The sequence below is a fragment of the Balaenoptera physalus genome, assembly GCF_965194825.1.
Source record: "Balaenoptera physalus genome assembly, chromosome: 5".
NCBI lineage: Eukaryota > Metazoa > Chordata > Mammalia > Artiodactyla > Balaenopteridae > Balaenoptera > Balaenoptera physalus.
Window position 1 is genome coordinate 107,866,304 of NC_138884.1, and position 26,919 is coordinate 107,893,222.

The 26,919-nt window shown below is 40.0% G+C and overlaps 1 protein-coding gene across 3 annotated transcripts in view; it reads right to left on the reverse strand.

Annotated features, from left to right (window-relative positions):
- The window catches only part of C1QTNF7 (C1q and TNF related 7), a 130,492-nt gene extending 109,901 nt beyond the window's left edge, over positions 1-20,591 (reverse strand). Inside the window, exon 1 of one of the 3 annotated variants that reach the window (XM_082462021.1) lies at positions 20,521-20,591. Coding sequence is in view for 1 of the 3 variants with exons in the window: in XM_082462016.1 (XP_082318142.1) it covers positions 20,194-20,215 (22 nt within the window). In the remaining 2 variants the exon portion in view is untranslated. Of the gene's footprint in view, positions 1-20,193; positions 20,308-20,520 lie in introns of those variants that run through there. The other 2 variants (XM_082462020.1, XM_082462016.1) reach the window with 2 other exon arrangements.
- Positions 20,592-26,919: the final 6,328 nt, after the last annotated feature.

Genomic DNA, 26,919 nt, shown 5'->3' on the forward strand with positions numbered 1-26,919 from the left:
GGAAGGCATGGGCAGATGGCAGAGAGGAACGATGTTGAGAATGACCATTGCTGTCCAAACCCCGCTGCACTTGCGCATGGAGCGTTTTCAGGTTAGTGTCTGCTGTGGGCAACCTCAATTCTGGCTGCTCCTCCACTATCTTCCTGGGCATCTGTGTCAATGATGACAGACCTCATGCCCACCTCTCTCTGAAATGCTTTGTACCTTGCTCAAGCCCTTCTGCAGCCTCTGATACATTTTCACTTTTTCATTCATTTTATCCAGAGGTCCTGGAGCCAGGACACCACCTTTCACGGCATAGTTTTTGTCATTTGGCAGATTTTGAAGGAAGCACGCAACTCTCCAAGGATTGAATTTGTGCTTTATCTGGAGGCATAGGGGCAGGGTAAAAAGACTGTGGGCTTTGGGGTCATAGAGACTCAAGTTCGAATCTTGGTTTTGTCATTTATTGACTCTGGACAAACCACGGCGCCTCTCTGAATCTCATTTCCTCATCTGAAAAGTTTCCTCATCTGTAAAATGGGAGGCAGCCACTTTACAGGATTTTGTGAGGATTAAGAGCGGCCATCAAGCGACATATTTGACACACAGCAGAAAATGGAACAAATGGCAGTTAAAATGAAAGGAGTGGTGAGACATAAAGCAGAGGGCATAACTGGTCAAGAGCCTGTGATGTATCTGAAATCGTCAAGATGAAATCTATTTGATCAGTGCAAACATTTTTTCACTATTTCCCCAAATTTAATTTGGAAGTGTACAAGATGTGGTAGACTCAGCTTTGGTTCAAATATGTTTAGGTCTCCCATATTCTAGAAATAACTTGTTTTGCTTTTGCTAACTCCTCACGCTGTCTTCCTCACTCTTCCCTTCTGTGTTCCACCATATTTGTGGAAGGATTAAGATAAGCCTGCTGTAGACTCTTCCTAGCCACTCACTTCTTCCTTTCAAGTCTGATTTCTGTTCCCACAGCTCTCCTGAAAAGCCTCTCTAGAGTTTAGAAAATTATCGATGTGCTCACACCAGTGTGTACACATCCAGCCTCGTCAACTCTGCAGCTTTCCACACCATTGGCTAGTAACTTCCTCTAAAACAGCAGTTCTCAACCTTGGCTGTATATTAGAATCACCTGGGGGGCTTTAAAAATTATTTACGCCTGGATCCCAGCATCAGGGATTCTGATGTAATGGTCTGGGGTGCAAACTGAGCTTTAGGTTTTTTCAAAGCTCCCTTGTTGATGATTAAGGTGCAGCTAGGGTTGAGAACCACATCTAAGACTCTCTTTCTCTTTTATTTATATAATATTGCAAAGCTCTGTTTCACATCTTCTGAATTTCTTTTGGGGTCTTCCTCAAATCCTGTTCTTACAGTCTGTTTTTCTGTAATAAAGGATGCAAGTGTTGCAGTTAAGGCAATTTATAGTTAGAGTTTTTGCTATGGTGTTGCTAAAGGAAATCTGCAACTTGTGGTTAATCAGAAAACTTACCGAATGCAGGTTCAAGGTATGGCTGGATACGATGGGGAAAGAATGAGGAAAGGAAGGAAGGAAGGAAAGAAAATCTTATGCTTTATGATCCAAACAATAACCCTGTGTATCTAATGCTTTCTCTTCTATTGCATTTCAACAGAAGTACCAGGAATATTAATCTTAGCTATGACTGATTGAGCACCATGGTATATCCTCATAGCAACCTCAATGAGATGGATACTATTATCCTCATTTTTTACATCAAAGAAATGGAGATGGGCAGAGTTAGTTCCCCAAGGACACAAGCCTAGAAAAATGACAAAACTGTGATTTTTAACTCAGGTCAAATCCTCTCTGGATTAGAATCCTAAGTAATTGATGCCAAATCTTGGAGAATTGCTTCCAAAGTCCTACTTGAGGGAGACATTCAAATACCTGAAATCATACTCACATCTCCCATTAGTTTTCCCATCTCCAGGGTAGGACCTTGCAATCCTTGTTTGTGTACTTTGGTTTTAATATTTCTCATCCTCTGGTCGCACAAGCTACCTCTACTTCAGCTTGATAATGGCCCTATTGGCATGTGGTGTCCAGAGTCTAGTATAACAGTGATAGCCTTAGGCATATTTTGGGATAATGGCTGAGTCAGTAACAATACAGAAAATCTGTGATGATGGTTACATTTCTATGTTCAGGAGAAAGTATTGAAAATAAAGGACTAGGTTTTCATGGAGAAGGAGTAGTCTGAGATGGAGATACAGTTTTCTCTGCAGGCTTCAGAGGGAAGGTGACAGTGACAGAAAAGAGGAAAGAGTACAATGTAAGGGAAGATGAGGAAACTGAGTATCTATAGGGGAAAGTAGAAAAAGATTCAGAGAAACATTTCCTTCCTCCTTCCTTCTCCCCTCCCTTCCTCCCTTCCTTCTTTCCTTTATCTGATATTTTTCTCCCATGAACTTCACAGCTGTTGCTTGAACCCACATTCAATAAACTTTTTTTTTCATACATAACTACTCTCCATATTTGATAAAAATATCAAACCATTATTTTTGCTTCCCACAAATATAATACATACAAATTTTTTTCTGAAATACTAAGGTCAGCAAATTAAGTATCTTGAGACTAATATAACCACATACAACTGCTGTTCTACTGACTTCCAGGAACAAAACAAAAACAAAAAGATTCTTATCAAGATGCTCTGGGTTTCCTTTTATTAGTGTTAGGGATTCGGAATTATAATCATCTGCCAGTAATAATTTATACATTCTAGTTGATTGTCTACAAATAAAATATCGCAGGCTCTTCTTCGTGAGTTCTGGATTTGACACGACACTGACAATACTGCAGATTTCCTTTAGCAACCTCCTAGAAATACCCTCAACTACAAATTGCCTTCATTATAAGATTTGCATTCTTTACTACACAAAACAATATTCTAAACAGGATTTGAGTGAGCTTTAAACATAATACAACACTGGATAGCCAGTGAGAGATTAATGAACTGTTGAAAAGAAAGCTGAGATATGGAGAAAACAGTTGCCCGGGTCAGGGCAAGAGGAAAGGAATTCATTTCTTCTCCTCCAGTACTTTACCCCAGCACACCAGAGAATACATGGGTCACTTTAAGTCTGAAAGGACTATGCATTTGGCTTCCAGGAAGTGAAATTTCACACTCAATCACAGTAACCAAATTGGGTCTTGTGGTTCACATATTTTGTTTCCCTTTTGCCTCAGGGCTTTGACTTTTTAATTTCCACTTAAATTGCTTCATTTTGCACATTTCTTTTAACTTGCCTCAAATCTTGTGTAAAAGGGGCATTCTGACACTTATGAGGTTTCTACTATGTACCAGGCACTGCTTGGGGCACTCCAGTTATGGGGGTGTACATCCTACAGGGTATGAAGTGTAAAGACGAACAAACAAAAAATAGAATTTAGACTTCAAGGGTTGTTGTGGAGAAGAGGACAAGAGGAAAATGAAGAGAGGGGAGAGGACTTTGGAGAAGGTGATGATTGGGATGAAAGAGAAAGGCTGAGAAAGTAGAGGAAGAGAGAAATAGGAGGAGAATGCATGAAGAGGAGGTTACAGAAAGTGAGAAAAGAGAAGCTGTGTAGAATAATGAACTGAAGGACACAAAGAATAGGGTAGAAAGAGGGAAATGGCTGAATGGCGTGGGCTGGGTGGGAAGAAGTCTAAGGGTAAGGGTGGAAAAGAGAAAAAGGCAGGAGAGGCTGATTATCTGTAGAAGAGGTTGGGTGAGAAGGACTTAATTGTGTCCCCACCCCCCAAATGCAGAGGTCGAAGCCCCAATCCTCAATGTGACTATATTTGGAGGTAGGACCTTTAAGGAGGTAATTAAGGTTAAATGAGGTTATGAGGGTGGGGCCCTGATCCAACAGAACGTGTGTCCTTATAAGAAGAGGAAGAGATTGTACTCCTGTCCTGCTAGAAAGAAACACAAACCCACCCATTAGCAGAGAGGCTGTCTAAAATCATAATAAGGTCACAGACACCACAAAACACACCACTGGATGCTGTCCTGCCCACCAGAAAGACAAGATCCAGCCTCATCCACCAGAGCACAGGCACCAGTCCCCTCCACCAGCAAGCCTAAACAACCCACTGAACCAACCGTACCACTGGGGGCAGACACAAAAAACAATGGGAATTACGAACCTGCAGCCTGCAAAAAGGAGACCCCAAACACAGTAAGTTAAGCAAAATGAGAAGTCAGAGAAACACACAGCAGATGAAGGAGCAAGGTGAAAACCCACCAGACTAAACAAATGAAGAGGATATAGGCAGTCTACCTGAAAAAGAATTCAGAGTAATGATAGTAAAGATGATTCAAAATCTTGGAAATAAAAAGGAGAAAATACAAGAAACGTTTAACAAGGACCTAGAAGAACTAAAGAGCAAACAAACAATGATGAACAACACAATAAATGAAATTAAAAATTCTCTAGAGGGAACCAATAGCAGAATAACTGAGGGAGAAGAACGGATAAGTGATCTGGAAAACAAAGTAGTGAAAATAACTACGGCAGAGCAGAATAAAGAAAAAGAATGAAAAGAATGGAGAACAGTCTCAGAGACTTCTGGGACAACATTAAATGCACCAACATTCGAATTATAGGGGTCCCAGAAGAAGAGAAAAAGAAAGGGACTGAGAAAATATTTGAAGAGATTATAGTTGAAAACTTCCCTAATATGAGAAAGGAAATAGTTAATCAAGTCCAGGAAGCACAGAGAGTCCCATACAGGATAAATCCAAGGAGAAACATGGCAAGACACATATTAATCAAACTACCAAAATTAAATACAAAGAAAAAATATTAAAAGCAGCAAGGGAAAAACAACAAATAACATAAAAGGGAATCCCCATAGGGTTAAGAGCTGATCTTTCAGCAGAAACTCTGCAAGCCAGAAGGGAGTGGCAGGACATATTAAAAGTGATGAAAGGGAAAAACCTACAACCAAGATTACTCTACCCAGGAAAAATCTATTCAGATTCAACGGAGAAATTTAAACCTTTACAGACAAGCAAAAGCTAAGAGAAGTCAGCACTACCAAACCAGCTCTACAATGAATGCTGAAGGAACTTCTCTAAGTGGGAAACACAAGAGAAGAAAAGGACCTACAAAAACAAACCCATAACAATTAAGAAAATGGTAATAGGAACATACATATCGATAATTACCTTAAAAGTAAATGGATTAAATGATCCAACCAAAAGACATAGACTGACTTAATGGACACAAAAACAAGACTTGTACATATGCTGTCTACGAGAGACCCTCTTCAGACCTAGGGACACATACAGACTGAAAATGAGAGGATGGAAAAAGATATTCCATGCAAATGGAAATCAAAAGAAAGCTGAAATAGCAATTCTCATATCAGACAAAATAGACTTTAAAATAAAGACTATTACAAGAGACAAAGAAGGACATTACGAATCATCAAGAGATCAAACCAAGAGGAAGATATAACAATTGTAAATATTTATGCACCCAACATAGGAGCACCTCAATACATAAGACAAATGCTAACAACCATAAAAGGGGAAATCGACAGTAACACAATCATAGTAGGGGACTTTAACACCCCACTTACACCAATGGACAGATCATCCAAAATGAAAATAAATAAGGAAACAGAAGCTTTAAATGATACATTAAACAAGACGAACTTAATTGACATTTATAGGACATTCCATCCAAACACAACAGAATACACCTTCTTCTCAAGTGCTCATGGAACATCTCCAGGATAGATCATATTTTGGGTCACAAATGAAGCCTTGGTAAATTTAAGAAAATTGAAATCATATCAAGTATTTTTTCCAACTACAAAGCTCTGAGACTAGATATCAATTACAGGAAAAAAAAACTGTAAAAAAATACAAAAACATGGAGGCTAAAGAATACACTACTTAATAACCAAGAGATCACTGAAGAAATCAAAGAGGAAATCAAAAAATACCTAGAAACAAATGACAATGAAAACACGACGACCCAAAACCTATGGGATGCGGCAAAAGCAGTTGTAAGAGGGAACTTTGTAGCAACACAATGCTACCTCAGGAAACAAGAAACATCTCAAATAAACAACCTAACCTTACACCTAAAGCAGTTAGAGAAAGAAGAACAAAACAACCCCAAAATTAGCAGAAGGAAAGAAATATAAAGATCAGATCAGAAATAAATGAAAAAGAAATGAAGGAAACAATAGCAAAGATCAATAAAACTAAAAGCTGGTTCTTTGAGAAGATAAACAAACTTGATAAACCATTAGCCAGACTCATCAAGAAAAAAGGGAGAAGACTCAAATCAATAGAATGAGAAATGAAAAAGGAGAAGTAACAACCAACACTGCAGAACTACAAAGGATCATGAGAGATTACTACAAGCAACTGTATGCCAATACAATGGACAACCTGGAAGAAATGGACAAATTCTTAGAAAACACAACCTTCTGGGACTGAACCAGGAAGAAATATAAAATATAAACAGTCCATTCACAAACACTGAAATTGAGACAGTGATTAAAAATCTTCCAGCAAACAAAAGCCCAGGACCAGATGGCTTCACAGGTGAAGTCTATCAAACATTTAAAGAAGAGCCAACACCTATCCTTCTCAAAATCTTCAAAAATATAGCAGAAGGAGGAACACTTCCAAACTCATTGTATGAGACCACCATCACCCTGATACCAAAACCAGACAAAGATGTCACAAAGAAAGAAAACTACAGGCCAATATCACTGATGCACATAGATGCAAAAATCCTCAACAAAATACTAGCAAAGAGAATCCAACAGCACATTAAAAGGATCATACACCATGATCAAGTGGGGTTTATCCCAGGAATACAAGGATTCTTCAATATACGCAAAGCAATCAATGTGATACACCATATTAACAAACTGAAGGAGAAAAAACATATGATCATCTCAATAGATGCAGAAAAAGCTTTCAACAAAATTCAACACCAATTTATGATAAAAACCCTCCAGAATGTAGGCATAGAGGGAACTTACCTCAACGTAACAAAGGTCATATATGACAAACCCACAGCTTACATCATTCTCAATGGTGAAAAACTGAAACCATTTCCACTAAGATCAGGAACAAGACAAGGTTGCCCACTCTCACCACTATTATTCAACATAGTTTTGTCAGTTTTAGCCACAGCATTCAGAGAAGAAAAATAAATAAAAAGAATCCAAATCGGAAAAGAAATAAAACTGTCACTGTTTGCAGATGACATGATATATATGTAAAGAATCCTAAAGATGCTATCAGAAAACTACTAGAGCTAATCAATGAATTTGGTAAAGTAGCAGGAAACAAAATTAATGCACAGAAATCTCTTGCATTCCTCTACACAAATGATGAAATATATGAAAGAGGAATTAAGGAAACACTCCCTTTTACCACTGCAACAAAAAGAATAAAATACCTAGGACTAAACCTACCTAAGGAGACAAAAGACCTGTATGCAGAAAACTATAAGACACTGATGAAAGAAATAATAGATGATACAAACAGATGGAGGGATATATCATGTTCTTGGATTGGAAGAATCAACACTGTGAAAATGACTATACTACCTAAAGCAATCTACAGATTCAATTCAATCCCTATCAAGCCACCAGTGGCATTTTTCACAGCACTAGAACAAAAAATTTTACAATTTGTATGGAAACACAAAAGACCCCGAATAGCCAAAGCAATCTTGAGAAAGAAAAATGGAGCGGGAGGAATCAGAGTCCCTGAATTCAGACTATACTTCAAAGCTACAGTAATCAAGACAGTATGGTACTGGCACAAAAACAGAAATATAGATCAATGGAACAGGATAGAAAGCCCAGAGATAAACCCATGCACATATGGTCCCCTTATTTTTGTTAAAGGAGTCAAGAATATACAATGGAGAAAAGACAGCCTCTTCAATAAGTGGTACTGGGAAAACTGGACAGCTACAAGTAAAAGAATGAAATTTGAACACACCGTAACACCACACACAAAAATAAACTCAAAATGGATTAAAGACCTACATGTAAGGCCAGACACTGTAAACTCTTAGGGGAAAACATAGGCAGAACACTCTATGACATAAATCACAGCAAGATCCTTTTTGACCCACCTCCTAGAGAAATAGCAATGTAAACAAAAATAAACAATTGGGACCTAATGCAACTTAAAAGCTTTTGCACAGCAAAGGAAAACATAAACAAGACGAAAAGACAACCCTCAGAATGTGAGAAAATGTTCGCAAATGAAGCAACTGACAAAGGATTAATCTCAAAAATTTACAAGCAGCTCATGCAGCTCAATATCAAAAAAACAAAAAACCCAATCCAAAAATGGGCAGAAGACCTAAATAGACATTTCTTCAAAGAAGATACACAGATTGGCAACAAACACATGAAAGAATGCTCAACATCACTAATCATTAGAGAAATGCAAATCAAAACTATAATGAGTTATCACTTCACACCTGTCAGAATGCCCATCATCAAAAAATCTACAAACAATAAATGCTGGAGAGGTGTGGAGAAAAGGGAGCCCTCTTGCACTGTTGGTGGGAATGTAAATTGATACAGCCACTATGGAGAACAGTATGGAGGTTCCTATAAAAGTAAAAATAGAACTACCATACAATGCAGCAATCCCACTACTGGGTATATACCCTGAGAAAAGCATAATTCAAAAAGAGTCATGTACCAAAATGTTTACTGAAGCTCTATTTACAATAAGAAGTACATGGAAGCAACCTAAGTGTCCATTGACAGATGAATGGATAAAGAAGATGTGGCACATATATACAATGGAATATTACTCATACATAAAAAGAACCAAAATTGAGTTATTTGTGGTGTGGATGGACCTAGAGTCTGCCATACAGAGTGAAGTAAGTCAGAAAGAGAAAAACAAATTCTGTATGCTAACACATATATATGGAATATAAAAAAAAAAAATAGTTCTGAAGAACCTAGGGGCAGGACAGGAATAAAGATGCAGACATAGAGAATGGACTTGAGGACACACGGATGGGGAAGTGTAAGCTGGGACAAATTGGGAGAGTGGCATGGACATATATGCACTACCAAAGGTAAAATCGATCGCTAGTGGGAAGCAGCCACATAGCACAGGGAGATCAGCACGGTGCTTTGTGTCCACCTAGAGGGGTGGGATAGGAGGATGGGAGGGAGATGCAAGAGGGAGGAGATATGGGGATATATGTATACATATTTCTGATTCACTTTGTTTTACAGCAGCAAATAACATACCATTGTTAAGCAATTATACTCCAATAAAGATATCAGAAAAAATTAAATTAAATTAAAAAGTAAGAAGAGGAAGAGACACCACACCAGATCTCTCTCTCTCTCTTTCTTTCTCTGACATGTGAAGACATAGAGAGAAGCTGGCCATCTGAGCCAGAAAGGAAGTTTTGGCTGGAAACCAACCCTGCTGGCACCTTGATCTTGGAATTCCATCCTCCAGAACCACAAGGAAATAAATTTCTGTTGTTTAAGTTCCCAGCCTGTGGTATTATCCTGTTATGGCAGCCTTAGTGGACTAACACAAGGCATATGGAGATTTAAAGTTAGCAGAAGCGGCCAGGAGAATCACTGTTCACCCCCCCCACCTTGCCCATCTCTGGGCACATGGGCAGTAAAATACATTTTACTTTTCTTCCTGAAATTCAAGAGACAGAAGGACTCAGGCTCTGTTGGCAAGGGGACCATGTATTCACGTACATATGTGTCACTAAAAACTGATGGTGGGGCTTTGGGTGTCATTTGTAAAATAATATTAAACATAGTACCAACCTTACAGGTGTGTTGGGAGGATTAAATGAGGGTTTATCTAGATGTATACCTCTGTGTAGGAAGTGCTCTGTATTAGCTATTGTTATTAATAGTGTGTGTGTGTGCAAAAAAAAGAAATTTTTGTGAAGGGTGAGGGCTCCTGAGGTTTCCCACATAGCAGGAAAATGGGAACAGTTTTTATGTCTCTAGGTTATATTAGGTTGAACCATATGACATTGTCATTTCTATAGGTCAGAAACACGGCAAGTGTTTTTAAAATCGGAACATGTCACATAAAAATCCAGATTATGTGGATTTTCTTGAAAAATCTGAAGATCTGGCTCCATAGGGTCACATTACGCCTGGACACCCCCCACTGGAGCAGGTAGTGACTGCCCATGTTAGGTGGAGAGTGTGGTTTCAGGCCTCCTGGGTCTCTGCCACATGCTTATTCATTCATGCGCAACAGCTTGGTCCTGTAGATTTAGGACTGTCGCCCCTGATGCAGTATATGGTGCAGAGCTATGCTAATATGCTGCTGACAACACCCAGAGAAATGGGTATATTTTCTTTCGCAGGCAAAAGCATTAGGTCAGCAATGTAGATTTGTGTAAACAAATGGAAAGCACAAATCATCCCAAACCAAACATCTTTGACCTTGAATAATCAAAACAACCAGGGAGAGGCACTCTGGATTTCACTCATCATTTTGCTTTGACAACATGGTGGAAACACTTCCATCTTTGCCAAAATTCTTTCCCTTGACGAGTTTACATTCACGTGCAAGTCCATTCACTGAGTATCTCGTGTGTGTCCATTCCTCTTGCTTGTACTTTTGTTTCTAATCCCCTACTAGATGTCAGTTTGTCCAGTGAGAAGAAATCCCCTAAGACAAAGAGGCTGAGGTCAAAAATTAGCTGGCCAGCCAAAACTATCAGGCTCCTAACATTAACTAGTATTTGTATTTCACCTTCTGACTTGCAAATTTTTCTCACATAGTATCTTATTTAAGATACCAATGGGTCCACTGGAGTAGGTACTTATTGTTCTCATTTTCAGTGATGAACAGAGGCTCAGAGCATTCAAATAACTTGCCCACAATCACACAACCAGGAAGGGTTAGGAGTGAAACTGCCACAAAAGGAGATCACAATTCCAGATTCTTCATTTTTTTAGTTAACTAGGAAGAAAAGCAGCACCACAGCACGGATGAAAATAGGCTTTGCTGTAACTAAGTTAAAGAATAATCTGAGTGTCTTAGTTGTTGTTGTTGTTGTTTTTATGAGATTGGCTGACTAGCACAGCTGATGCAAATTTAGCATTAAGGAAAATAGAGTATTTAAATCACAGACAGTAATAGCTCCCCTGTGCCCTAGGCTGTCAGACAGTATCCAGAGTAGTAGTTAGTGCAGCTCTGGAGAGTATCTGCTTCTCCCTAGGGCATCACTAATCAAACTCTACGTTCTTTCCTGTTAACCTTAGATTGGGTTCAGATTTTTTCTCACTACAGGGCTCTGTGTAGCTGTTATCCATCCCAGGAAATTGATATGGCGCTAGCACTAGATGTGAAACTCATCTGGTATCTGGTGTTCAGGTATAGATGTCATTTCAAGAGAGGCATGAATATTTTTGGTGAACCACATAGTGTCTGGGGAAATTCCTCCCTGCAAGTCCAGGGATACCCTAGAGAGAGTTAGGAAGGGAGGTGGTGATGGTCTTTAAATATTTAAGAAGCCAGAGGAAAGAGGTGGACTTCCTGCTACTGCTAAAAGCAGAACAAGGACCAGGGGAGAACCATTTAAAAAGAGCCAGATTCTGACATAAGAAAGAACTTTCTGGTGACCAGTGGTATTTTAATGGAAGAGGCTGCTTTATTAAGTATGAGCTTTTTGCTATGGCTTGTGTTGAAGCTGAAGGTAGGGTCTGTAGTGTGGACAAATTCTCAAAGTCTTTTTGGAGACCATTTTATCTCAGACTCAAGGACAAACAGGAGGACGACCAACAATTTCCGTCATATTATAAGGACACCACACATAAATTGTTTTCAAGAAATGAGAATTTTTAAGTCTCTAAGTTATATTGGAATTATATTAAATTGCCATTTTTTGTAGGTAATAGAATGGTTGAAGGCCAGCAGTTGTATATGGCTCAACATAATTTATACAAAGGCAAGGGAATAGACTCAATTCTTTAGACCTATGTCATATGGAGAAAAGGGATGCATGAGAAACTGTGAAGACTTCACTGTGCATAGCTTTTGGGTTGTTCCGGACTGAATTGGGCTTCCCCAAAAGTCACATGTTGAAGTACCTCACCATGTGACTATTTGGAGATACCAACTTTTAAAGGGGTGATGAAGTTCAAGTGAGGCCCTGAGGATGGGCCTTAATCCAATCTGACTGGTATCCTTATAAGAAGAGGAAATTGGGACACACACAGGGATACCAGGGATGCTCTGCACAGAGGAAAAACCACGTGAGGACACAGCGAGAAGGCAGCCATCTGCAAGTCAAGGAGACAGGCCTCAGAAGGGATCAAAGTTATGGCACCTTGGTCTTGAACTTCTAGCTTCCAGAACTGTGAGAAAATAAAGTTCTGTTATTTAAACCACCTAGTCTGTGGTATTTGGTGTACATGGGTATATGGATATGTGGAGGGGAGCAGTAGGGGTGCAGGGAAAGAGGAAGGTGGGTAAGAGACAGGTTTTCAAAGCCCCCCTATGACCATGCCAAGGAATATGGCCTTTATTGTGAAAGAAAAGAGGGGTTGCTAATGATCTGAGGAACTGATATGAACACCTGTGATAAAATGGGTTGGTAATTCAAAGAATCCCTAAACTGAGATTCTACTGATGTTAAATTAGATTTTAAAGTGGCCGGGGGTCAAAATTATTCCTAAGAAGTCTTTTCTAAAAAAATTAATGATGGAAGAAAGAAACTGAAACAATCACTTACCAGTTTAAGAGAATAAGCTGCTTTGAGGTGGCAAGGCCACCAGCTAAAGTTTTAATGACAGCTCTCAAATATCATTAGTGTACATCTGGCAGGATGCGTTTTAAAGCAATGACATCAGCTATGGTTTTCTGTTATTGGTAGTATGAGAAGGCACTAAAAGTGTAAATATTTAATACTGGTTTGTAATTAGCTTTTCTTTTTTTTTTTGAGCCATTTATTTGATGTGAATCTTTAAGGAGACTCTATTCTTTTTTTTAATTTTATTTTATTTAATTTATTTATTTATTTATTTATTTTTGGCTGTGTTGGGTCTTCGTTTCTGTGCGAGGGCTTTCTCTAGTTGTGGCAAGTGGGGGCCACTCTTCATCGCGGTGCGAGGGCCTCTCACTGTCACGGCCTCTTGTTGCGGAGCACAGGCTCCAGACGTTCAGGCTCAGTAGTCGTGGCTCACGGGCCCAGTTGCTCCGCGGCATGTGGGATCTCCCCAGACCAGGGCTCGAACCCATGTCCCCTGCATTGGCAGGCAGAGTCTCAACCACTGCGCCACCAGGGAAGCCCTGTAATTAGCTTTTGATTGATTAGGACTAACTTCTTCCCCTTGACTTGGAGGCAGAGACAGACAAATGCATGTTCGACTTTGAGCTTCCTTCTAGCTCTGTGGCCTTGGACAAGTCACATTACTTTGCTCTAATCTTTCAAATAGGATTAAGTCTCCCTCTCTGCTGCCTTGCAGATGAGTGATGAGATGGGGTAAAAAGCCATTCCATGAGATTATCAGTATGTCAAACAGAATCACACTATGTTCATGGTGGGAAAAATCTCTATTTAAAACAAATGTTATAGAAAACAGCCTTGTGGTTGCCAAGGGGGAGGAGGGTGGGAGGGATGGGTTGGAAGTTTGGGATTAGCAGATGCAACGTATTATATATTGGATGGATAAACAACATGGTCTTATTGTATAGCACAGGGAACTATACTCAATATCCTGTGATAAACCGTAATGGAAAAGAATATGAAAAAATGTACATATATATATATGTATAACTGAATCGCTTTGCTCTGCAGCAGAAATTAACACAACATTGTATATCAACTTTACTTCAATTAAATAAATTTTAAAAATGTTAATTGGAAATGTCTACTGAAGGATTAGTCAAGAACAGAGCTCTGTTAGAGAATAAGGAATCCTTTCCAGGAGTCCATGTGGCAGGGTGGAAAATGTATGGGTTTTAGAGATGGGAACAACTTTAAATACCTACTCCATCCCTTAGTGCTCATAGGACATTGGATAAGTAACTCACCTCTCTCATCTGAAAAATGGGGACACATAGTAAGTACATGTAAAGTACTGGCACATAGTAGGTTCTTAATAAAAAGCCTCTACTAAACTCTTGAGGCAAACTGAGCAACTTTGGAGAAGCCATTTCATCAATTATTGGGACATGCATTCCACTGACCATTATTGAATACCTATTGGGTATGCAACAAAATAACTTAGGGAAATATTTATTTGTGTGTGTTCTCCACTCCCAACTTATCCCAAGAATGTTGCCTGGCTTTTTGTGCTTCCTTGTTTCAAGGTTGTATAGGCAGAGCAGGAAGCAGAAGTTTCTTGAAAATAATCCTTTTTCCTTTCTTTTCTGAAAGTCCAAGCCCAAGAGTATATGGTGGGAAAGGGGAGAATGCAGGGCCTTTGATGGGAGATTTCCCCAGACCTGGAGGGACTGGGGCTCAGGGATTGTGGATCTGTGAGAAGTGGAAACGCTCACTCTGTGTGACCAGACCTCGGAGGGGAGGGCTGCCTAGGATTGCTCAGACCCCAGGTTCCTGGCTAGACAGTGACTGCCAGTTCCCAAGCAGGGCTGGAAAGCAGAATCCTCAGACATCAAAGGGGCAGGCAATTTATAAAAGTGGGCATAGCTGACATGAAGGAAGACCTCGCCGGTATCGGTATCTGTGGGAGTAGGAGCCTGATCATTTCTGAAAGTAAAGTTCCTGCTGTCATTAACTCTTAGAATCAAATTTAAGTTGTATTAAATAAAATGGAAAAATATGAAATTTCTTGCAGACCTGTGTTTGTAGATTGATTCAGACCTACTATAGTTGTAAGGCACTGGAAAATCTAAAGATGAATTCATTCGTACTCTCTGAAACTCACCCTATGTGGGAACTGGCGGAAGTCATATGAGCCCTGCATGAATAACTGTCATTCAAAGCACCACAAGATCCTGATGTGGTATCGCACTGCAGGAAGAGTTTTCAGTCACAAGAGGTAGACAGCTGAATTTTGCAAAAGGCAGACAGCCAAGAGGATGGATAAAAATTTCCCCTGAAGGGATATACTAAAATACACTATCCCCCAATCACTGCGTGCCGCTACCACTATTATGTAATTGTCATAGCTGTAAACTGATAAAAATTTTGCAGACTCTGAAGTTCTTTGGGAAATATGCCTGTTTGATATGAAGTCTGGAAACTGGTGATGGAATAGGGAGCTGTATGGTTATTGATTTCCATAAAAGTGCTTAGAGTTTTATCTCCATGGAGATTGAAAGCTGAGAAGGCTTTCAGAGGTCAACCAGCTCCTCTTGGACCTTCCATTCCCACCCCCTGTCATCTTAAGGGTTAAATCTGGATTTAGTGAGGCCTCAAGGTTGTTGTTTTGAAAGACCACTATGACAGTCAAGGCTTTGGTGTAGCATGTTTAGGAGACTGGGTCCAATGAGTATCTTCATCCCTTAGCTGCTGTGGCACCAACTACTGCCGTCTCCCACCTGGACAAACATCGCTTCCTAACTGGAGGTTTAGTCTCTGCCCCTGCTGTACAGACTGATTACTCATCTTAAATTATTATTCTAATAAACCACCAGGGAGTTACGTTCTCGTTACTTTCTTGTTTACAAAGTTTTAATGATTCCTCCATTAAAAAAAATCCAAACTTTGTGGTTTGGCATTCAAGGCTTTCTAGGATCTGACTCCAATCACGCCTTTTTTTTTTTTTTAAACCAAGTCTTTTTAAAATTTTTCCAGAAAATAACATAACTTTTTATTCATTATACATTTCTATAACAATATAACACTATTTTCTAACATTTTCTAACTTAATGCATTTTCCTACATTTTCTTTTTTAGAATTTTCTTAATTTTTTTTCTATTTTTAAATTAAGATACAATTGACATATAACATTATATTAGCTTCAGGTGTACAACATAATGATTCAGTAATTGTATATATTGTGAAATAATCACCACAATAAGTCTAGTTAACATCCATCACCAAACGTACTTATACATTTTTGTTCTTGTGGTGAAAACTTTTAAGATCCAACCAAGTCTTTTGAGCTCATTTCCCTCTTTATCTTTGCACACCCTTTGTTCTACCAGGGTGGCTTTCCTGCTACTCCCCACATTGGTCTCTTTCATACTTTTGTTGAGATTCTTTTCACTGCCTGAAATTCCCCTCCCATTAATCCTCATCCACTCTTCAAGGCCAAGTGACACATTATCTCCTCTGAAGAGTCTTTCCTGGGTAAGGGATACAGAGCATCACATGGACTTGAGTTTGAGACCATACTCTGCCCCTTACTTCCTGGAAGACTTCTGGCAGGTTACTGCTTTTCTCTAGGGCTCAGTTTGTTCATCTGTGAAATGGGCAAGTCAACACCCACCTTGTAACCTTGTAAAGTACAATGGGTTATCATATTGTAAAGTACTTAGCACAATTCCTTACACTTGGTATATGTCAAAGAATGTTACCTATTACTCTGATTATCCCAGGGACCCAAGGTCTCCTTTTCTCTGAATTCCCATTCACTTTGAACCCCTCTTATAGCCTTCCTTGTAAACCTAATTTTGCATTTTAGACATAAGAGCACACATTTTATTTTCTCCACCCAATTGATGACTCCTTGAAGGTGGGATCATGTTTTATCCTAGCTTGTGCCCTTGCTTTGCCCTCTATACACAGGCCCTCAAACCATAGGCAGAGGTTGGCCTTTTGGGTGTGAAAGCCAAGACGGACAAGAATTTGCTTTGCTGTTACTTTTCTCTTCCTTCTAAAAATTGACAATAGTTTTAAGAAAAAAGTCAATTTCCTTTGACAGGAGAATCCCAGTTTGGGGGCTTTTGTTTCATAGAAATATGGAAGATAATTCGTGAAGTGACTGGTGGAGATTGATAAATTTCAATTAAATCTCAGGAAACGTCATTGGCTTGAAGACCACATAGCCTCAACTCATTGGGCCAACCCAATCATTTTCCAGCATGCATTCCGAGTTGCATGGTTTGTGTGATACTCTTCGGAGAAAAGAAGTGGTTTCATATTCTAACAAATTGGAAAACATTAGAGTCTAATGACCCACTCATGGAGAGACAGAGGACATGTTAAGGAACTAAAACATGTGAGAATTCCTGCAGTAAAGAAACCAGTATCTAATAGCTAGTAAGAATAACTAAAATTCGTGGAGCTCTTATATGCCAGACACGTTGATAGTAGGCCCTTTTCATGAATTCTCTAATTAAATCCTCAAAATGCCCCCATAAGAATGTATATAATGATCCTCACTTAACAGATGAAGAAACTGATGATTGAATGGGTCCAAGTTCACATGGCAGTTAAGGGGTGGAGCAGGAATCTGAAGTCAGATGTTTGTGACCCGAGAGCCTGAGTTTTGGTCCTCTGTGGTGTATAGTTTTTCACTTTCCCAAATTTGCCTGTCCAGGAAATACTTTTGGTTATTCTCTTATTAATAACCCATGAAACTGGTATTCCTTGAAATGCACTTGGGGAAATAGCACCTCAACACCCACAGGGAAGCAGCCATGACCTTTACATCTCTGTGCCTTTGTCCCCTGGCTTCTGCCTGGATGCTCTTGACCCCTCTGTCTCTCCCATGATATTTTACTCCTCCTCCAAGGTCTAGTTCAAATGCAACTAGAAGCTCTCTTTGATTTCAGCTGGCTGATTTGCAAAGCTCCTCTTTGTGTTTGCCATGAACTTTCCAGGCTGTTACCATTTGGTCTCTCTGTCAAGGGTCAAGTTCAAAGAGCCTTGGTTTATTGAATTACAATGGTGTCTTTTTCCCAGGTGCCCTAGGGGTTGATTCTGGAGTCTGGGGCTTCTCAGGTCCTGATCTACAGACTTGTGGTGTGAGGCTGTAGTTGGCAACCTGGGCTAAATCTGGTCCAAACTCTTTATAGGTTGAGACAGCATGGCTCCTGCACTCCCTGGCAGCTCATTAGTTAATACTCTCCTCCCTTGTCCATCGTAGATGTTGCCTCTCTCTCAGCCTCTCGGAGGTGAGGAGGCACGATTAGGTCACAATGGGCTGATCATCAGTGTCCTTTTCGGGACAACCCTGACCTGTCCTTTCCAGGGTTCTGTCCAGGTTTCATCACAAAGCCCCCCAGTGGCTGTGCCTCAGATGAGTCAGCTGGCTTGGGGCTTCATTAGAAACTCTAATTGCCTTTTTTTTAAATTATTTTTTTAACATCTTTATTGGAGTATAATTGCTTTACAATGATGTGTTAGTTTTTGCTTCATAACAAAGTGAATCAGTTATACATACACATATGTCCCCATGTCTCTTCCCTCCTGCATCTCCCTCCCTCCTTTTTTGTTTTTGTCCTCTTTGGGGCCTCCTCAGGCCCAGAGGCGGGGCCTGGAGGGTCTGGCTTCCAGAAATGCCGCCAGCTGCCATGGGAGCCCAAGATGGGAAGTGTGCACTCCATCCCTGGCAGTCACCTCACGCCACACTGCGCATTTCGTGGCCGCACCCATCCCCAGGGTACACTCAGGCGCCACGCAACCCCTGGCCATCCCAGCTCTCCGGCTGCCTGCGATGAGGTCACGGGGTGGGGTCCTGGAGACCCCCCCTCCAAATAGGGTGGGGGCTTCCCCAACTGGCCTGGGAATGGCCAAGAGGACGAGAAGGAGGAGATGCTAATCATCTTGTCTGTCCAACCCACCGTTCCCTTTCTTGAGGTTGCATGGCTGGCTTGGACAGAACAGGAGGGAGAGAGGGAGAGCAGAGAGGGTCTGGGAAGGAGCAAGACAGCGAAGCCGCAGGCGGGGTCCCTCACTTCCTCCATTCACAAGTGCGGATGGAGAAAGGAAGTAATGCTTTCTCCCTGCGACCTTGACATGAGTTGATGGAACTACCTTCTCGGTTTTCTACAATCACATCCTTCTCTCTGATCTGAATTTCTCTCCTTTCCCTGAGATTACAGGAGGCAGGGGAAGTCGCTGTAATCCACTTTATGTCATCAGAATTTGACACACAAGGAAAAACAGTCCAGAAACAGATCAACAGCTGGTACAGCAAAGCAGGTAGAGCCCTTTGCACCCCAAGAGCCACGTCTTTGGGGCAGCATCTCACTTTCTCACCCAGGCCTAACTGGCTTGTTGCTAGAGTTTCTGCAGCAGTGGGTTTCACAGACTCAGGTCGCTTAGATGTCCCAAACCACTCAAGCTCCAGCAAACCTACAGGGCTTTCTGAGTACATGTGTGTGCATGAAGAATGAATGTGAGCTCTGCTAAAATCGCACCCTGCTGGGGGGATTCGCAGATCCCTGTGGATATCTAGTTTTTTGCACCTGGAATTCTGCTTCAGAAAGACGGCAACACTGATAACAGAGACTTTCTCAAGGAAATAATAATGACACAGCAGACATTTACTTGCCCCTCCACCTAAAACCACAGGATGCTTCTCCTATGACCCATGCACAGAAAAACCAGGACTGTCTTAGGCTCTCTGCTCCCTACCTGTTTCTGAGGCACAATCAAGAAGACACAGCCACCCTATTCAGATGAGAGCATTGCCAGTCAATGAAAACTTCACAGATTTTGAGTTGAACTTTTTCACTCTGCCCGGGACACAACATCTATAACGGTCTTCTCATGTCACTCCAAAGGAAAAGTCAAACGATTTAATTAACTTTTAAAAAACATAGGCTGCAAAACAAGTTTATAAGAAGTCAGAGTAAGCACACTTCAGAGACCTTCTGGAAGGATGTTAAAATCTTCCATGGGAAAGATTTCTGAGTTAATAGAAAGACCATAGCTCCGGAAGTTGAGTTGCATATAATGGGATAAGAAAACATAGGTAATCTGACCTTTGCAGTAAATGAGCCCATCACCACACTGGCAAATGCTAGGTGCATCAGATTGGAGATTTTGAAGATCTGCACACACTTTCTGAGAGAAATGGCATTTTTCATACAGTCAAAAATAGTTCACAGCTGTTCCTGCGACAAGCGGAATGAAAGTAGGAGGAAACACTACAGCTGAGGTTTTCCGACCTCTGACTTATCATTTGTTGACATACTTTCTACAAGTTCCCCATTTCTCTACAAGTAGCTGTCTTAAGTCTTTCCAGTAAATATTGTTGACAAAGGCCAAGTAGAAGGGGAAAAAAAAGAGAAAAACTTCAGTGAAAATAGAAGCTTACCTTTTCTAGGCATTGCTGACATCAAACCTTCCCCCAAATCATGAGGCTTTCTTGTTTTGGTTGTCCCATGAGTTTAGAAACCATTGAAAAAGTTTACAGCAAAAATATGTGTTTATCATTCAAAGCGGCTTCAAAACAACACAAAAAAAAACTTGGTGAAAAATAAAGTGCTCGTCTGCGCGTGAGAATGCTTTTGAAGCTTGGTGTTCATGCTGCTGTGCAAAGTTTTGCAACTGTCTTTCTCAGTTTAAAAAACCTCCCTCCCCTCCCAGGCACTTGCCAACTTCTATAATTTAAAGCAACTGTGATCCTTCCCATAATACTCACATTTCAAAGAGCTTAATATATACTCTTGTTAGGAATCAGTGGGAGTAGGTGACGTCCTTCTGCAAACCTCAGGCTAAGGCAAATGAAAAGCAAGGGTTTCAGATATCTAAACAGTTCTGTTTCTCTCTTTTATGCATTGCTCTTCTCACCATGTTCCTTCAAGTGGCTTTTGTCTTTTAAAGTGATGCCTTAAGACCAAGTGGTATCACTTCACTGGAAGCAAAAAGCACATAGGAAAGTTTAGGTCCCTACTTATGGAGCAATAATGCTAGTGAAATTGTGTTTAAACATCACTTTTGCTGACACAATTATTTCCATACAATTTCTCCCTAATGTATCTGTTTGAAAATTTAAATTAGTGTACATTATGTTTTACTAAGAGGGGAAAATGTCTAAAATGATGTTATTTGCATTGGTCTTATTTTAACCTTCATTCTGTATGCAAATCATAACTCGGGGAAGGAAATTTGCTTTGCAGTCTTTCCGTGTAGCTGAAGAAATCTTCTGACATTAAGTCTGTGACCAGTGTTAGCAATTTTTACGATTTCCACCACCCTTACCAAACTGCCATTAATCTCTCTCTCTCTCACACACACACACACATTTGTGAATTGACATTTCAGCAAACGTAAAGTGTGGTCAACTGAAAATGGTGATTTAAAAAATATTTATAGTCTATCTTAAAGCATGTCTTGCTCAGCACCTGATAAATGGTAAGTGCTTAATAAATATTTACTGAATGAATAAAGTATTGTGTAGGCTCAGATCAACCAACAGTCTTGACAATTTTGGTTTGCATATATGTTCCCATAAGGAAGGTTAATATGTCAAAGCTTGTACAGAGAGTAAGCATACGACAATGTGTACCTCTGCCAGATTTAATGAATGGTTATGGTATAATAAAATTCCCTAAATGAATACAGAAAACATTCATTAAACAAATAAACCACTCAGTGGAGAATCGAAATGTTGACACAGGCACAATCCATTAAGTAAGCTCACTGTGTAAACTGACATAAATAAATTTTGAGACAAAGACCTCGTTCATTGTTTCAAAAACTACAGATTATTTTCCACTGTGTTTTTGAGTCATCTTAAGTAACTATTATTATGCTATGGATAGAGGGTAATACCTCTGAAATAGTGTAAAGAGAGAAAGGATCGGAAACTACAGGGAAACGGTCAGGTTTCAGATTTCCTTTGCTATAAAAGCAGAGAACAAGGTGGAGCATATTTTTTGCTCTGGCTTCTACTGAGGAGACGTCCAGAGGCACAAGCACAGGTGGTGTCATAGACCTGGACCAACCATTCCAGATATATCTGGATCAATCTGTTCCAGATTCCAGTAACACATCTCTGATGTGTTACTTAATTTCTTTAAGTGTTGGTTTCCTTAATTGTGAAAGATTAAATACAAATATGTTCAAACAACTGATTTGCATGTATACACCTAATACTGCATTTTTCAATAATATTAATAAGCACCTCACTACGTATAAGGTACTTAGCAAGACCTATTTATGAGTCACCTTGATGTAACACAGCGCCTAGCGTTATTTCCCCTGACCAGTACCAAAATTGGTAATGGACATGGGCTGCTGCTCTAACAAAATCCTAAACTTGGTGGCATTGGCCTAATAGTCACGAGGTGGGTGGCAAGGAAACTGATACCAAATGCTGGAAAGGTGAGATGCTATGTTTTGCAGCGACAAAACATTTGGTTAAACTGACACCTACCACAACTTGGAAGGTTCTGTGTGCCAAGTAACCTTGTAGATCTAGAAGGAGAAAATGCGGGGAAAATCGTTAGTTGTGTGTGGTGGCCACTATTGACTGCGTTGGCAAGTGTTTCAAGAATGAGATGAGCCCCGGAAAGAAATAGATAAATTACAAAGAGAAATAAAAGGGAATAGAGACAGTACATAAATTTGATGGCTTGCAAGACACTGCCAATTTTTTTGAGGGACTTATATTGTTAAAATAACCGTAAGCCTATCTGAAAAATGTCATGAAAGACTGAAAACCACTTCTTCCATTAGCAGGAGGTGGACTGTTGGCTGCGTGGAGGGCCAGCTCTACAACACACACCTCAGAGGTGGACAACGGGACCCTCTTGGAAGGCACAACTTCTGGCCATAGAGAAAAACAGACAAGGAGTTCCCCAAGAGAGCAGATCTGGTGCCTTATGAAGAATCTTCTCTACCCACAAGGCAGAGGGTCGGTGTGTCAGCCTGGCCATATGCAGTATCAATGACTGCTGTGTGTCTCCCATTTTTTCCTTTTCTGGACAGGAATTTTTATTATAGTTATCCTATTGCTATTTTGACATTTGTACTTTGTGTGTATTTGTGTTTGTGTGTGTGTGAGAGACAGAGCACACTTGTTATTCTGGTTTATCGATCACTTTCTTTTTGGTTCATAGGACACTGGATCAAGAGATGCCACATCCAGACTTAGACAAGAACAGGAACTTTACAGAACCAGGAGTCCTGGACTTTGAGCTGGTTGCAGTGACCAGATGGGAGTTCCTTTGGGGAGGGGTAAGTGTGCTCTGTGTTTGAAAAGAGGGAAGGAAATCTCGATATATTTGGTGACCAGAGGGTAAACTATAGAGGATACTTTAAGTGTTTACTGGTGTCTACATTTTCCTCACCATTTCCCAGCCTCTCTTGTAGTTTGGTTGACCATGTGACTGATTTCTGGGCAATGGGATTTGAGCAGAAGTAATGTAGGTTAATTGTGGGCTGAGGTAGGTAGAAACTGGTATACCTACGCCACATTCTTTCTTTCTCCCTGTCTACAGGGCAAGAAGCAAAAGACTCAGAGGTGCTGAAGCCCTATAATAGAAGGAACCCCACGCCTCAAGGCATCCTTTAGAGGCCTGCTACCCAGGAAAGCTGTGTGACCTGCATCAGACATTATTCAGTAATGTGCAAACCTAGATTGAATTCCCCAATGAGTTTGGGGGTTTATTTGTCAGAGTTAGCTAGCATCAGTTACTCTAACACAGATAGCTATCTTGAAAGATTCTTGGAAGACCGATTGAGATAATAGAGGTAAAGAATGCAGAACAGGGCCTGACACAACAATAAGTGCTCAACAAATGATAGTTATTTTCATATTAACCATAATTTCTCACTTTCTTGCTCTTGCAAAATGAGTCTAGCTAAATGCCAGTTGTGAGTACTTCTATAAATTTAGGTTTTCTACATTGTGTGCTAATTGGCAAGATAAATTGGAAACCATGGAAAGATTAGGGAGAGAAATAGATGTTGAAAACAAAATTTATTCCCTGTCTTTCAAAATATATGCATTTATTAAGAAAATTGTCCAGTGGTTTACTGTCAGATTTCAGAAGCAACCTTCAACTCAGGGGATAAAGAAAGTTATAAATTCCAAGTTACAAGTTAAGTAATCTCCTTAACCTTTAACTAGTAAACTCCAAAAAAAAAAAAAATTTGTTTTACTATGTATACAGAACAAAGCCATCATCCTGACATTAACTGTTCCAGGCTACTCCTCTGTAGAAATGGGTAAATATCTCATTAATACTAGTTGAGAGCTAATTTTTCTGAAAATTGCCCGCCACTCAGACCATGTGTTTTTTTATACTGTCTTTGAACAGAGGTATAGAAAGCCCTGGTTGATATATTTTGTTTCTACCTCAGGTATTTTGAGCAATTCCCAATGGACATGTGGCTTCCTTCATTCCACAAACTCAAAAAGAGGCAGGCCTTTTTCTCTTCTACTATTTTAAAGCAACAGCAACAATAATTACAATTTGTTGAGCACTAACTACATACTAGGCACTGTTTTATGTGCTCTGTAAATGTATTAACTCACTTTATCCTTTCAATAATCCTATAAGGTAGATACTAACATTATCATCATTTTATGGCTGGGGAACCTAAAGCACAGAGAGATTAGGTGACTAATTCCAGTCACACAGCCAGTAAGTAGCAAAGCTGGGATTTGAACCAAGTTGTCTGGTTCCAGTACCTAAACTTTTGAATGCTGGTTAAAACACATTCTTCATGCCAAATAAAGAAAATATGCTTACATCATGTATTTTCCTTAGCATCCACTGCATTGGAGTACTGATTACTCTAAACTCTTAGAGGCAGCAGGTTGTTTTTCTTGGAAAACATGTACTTCCTTATCTGAATGTAATTACAAAGTTTGAACATTTTTCATATATTAAGCTTTGTGTTCTTATAGTTGACTTTATTTCTTCCCCTTTGCATGCATCAAAGCAGCCAAGTTTCCAATTATATCCTGAATCCCAGGTGGTTTCATCTGGATTTTATAATAAAGCCTTTGCTGAGTTTTATCAAACATGTGAAGACATCGAGGAAGAGGCCAAAGAAGAAATGAACCTTGTTGGGAAACTTCATCTTCCTCTTGGAAGATATTATTAAAGGTTGGAGATTGGAGATCAAATGAAATGTTATTTATTGAGAGTGGTAGGAAATACAGTCATCCCTCAGTACCCATGGGGATTGGTTCCAGGACTCTGGCAGATACCAGAATCTGAGGATGTCCAAGTCCCTTATATCAAATGATGTAGTATTTGCATATAACCTACCCAAATCCTCCCTGTATACTTTAAATCATCTCCAGAATACTTATAATACCTAATACAAAATAAATACTATGTAAATAGTTATAAATCAGTGTAAATGCTATGTAAACAGTTGCTGGTATGCAGCAAATTCAAGTTTTGCTGTTTAGAACTTTCTGGAATTAAAAAAAATTTCTATCCATGGTTGGTTGAATTTGCAGGTGTTGAACTGGTGGATATGGAGGGCTGACTGTAATTCAATCCTAACTTCAAGGTACAGCCACATAGGAGGTGCTGATCTTCTCCAAATTGTCAGGTAGTACACAGATTATTTTGTATTTTGTGCTTATCACTGTTGGGTATTGGAGACACAGATGGAGCAGAAGACATTTCTTTGAATTTTCAGTCTCTGGCTAACTCATCTTGGATTTTGGTCATAGGGAGCAAATCTGAACTCCCTTTTTACTTTCTTAGTGATATAAGGTAGCAGATCAGCCTATAGAAAATAGTCAAAATTAGGAAAGGAGATGACTTATTTGTAGATCCAGGATCACAGATTTGGAAGAAGATTTGATGGTGTTTTAATTCACTCTCATACTATTCATGATCCATCTGCGTAGCCTTGACAGTTGGCTACTCCATTCTGCTTGAGGAAGGAACCACAACAAAACATAGAAGAATCCTCTAAGTAACAGTGACTATTCCTGCTCCATTTTCCACCCATAAAAGCCTTTACAATATCTGAAGGCAACTCTCAGCCTCCCTCCTCCACCACAACTTCCTCTTCCTTTTTCCATGTTCAATGATTCTGGCGCTTTCAACTGTTCTTCATGCAACATGATGGCAATTAGGTCACCATCTTGGTTGGTTGCCCTCCAGTGAATCAATATCCAATTAATGGCTAAACGACTCATGAGCACTGTTGTAAGGTTACCAAGAAATCAACAGCTTGAGGTACAGTCTCTCAAATCTGCCTTAAAATGTACCTCAAAATGAGGTACAATATCATTTTCCCACCCTTCGCCCCTGTATGTATGGCTCACCTATATCACGGAATTTTGAGGTGCCTTACTCAGCTCCTGACTTTCTTCCCTCTGCAGCGTCTTCTTTCATGAGTTGGTCATTCACCATTTAGAATCTGCAGAACCTACCCAGCTCTCTCCCCTGGCATCATTCCTGTTTTCTGATGCCTGCTAACCCTCACTTCCTGGAGATAGTACATTCCCTTTAGGTTTAATATCTCTAAAGCAAATCTATTTTCACTCAAACCCACTTCTCCTGAGTTGCATAATTCTGTCATTACTACCACAATCCTCGACATTCACAGAAAGATAGACAAGATGAAAAGGCAGAGGGCTATATACCAGACGAAGGAACAAGATAAAACCCCAGAAAAACAACGAAATGAAGTGGAGATAGGCAACCTTCCAGAAAAAGAATTCAGAATAATGATAGTGAAGATGATCCAGGACCTCAGGAAAAGAATGGAGGCAAAGATTGAGAAGATGCAAGAAATGTTTAACAAAGACCTAGAAGAATTAAAGAACAAACAAACAGAGATGAACAATACAATAACTGAAATGAAAACTACACTAGAAGGAATCAATAGCAGAATAACTGAGGCAGAAGAACGGATAAGTGACCTGGAAGACAGAATGGTGGAATTCACTGCTGCGGAACAGAATAAAGAAAAAAGAATGGGGACTTCCCTGGTGGTGCAGTGGTTAAGAGTCTGCCTGCCAGTGCAGGGGACACGGGTTCAAGCCCTGGTGCGGGAAGATCCCACATGCCACAGAGCAGCTAAGCCCGTGCACCACAACTACTGAGCCTGCACTCTA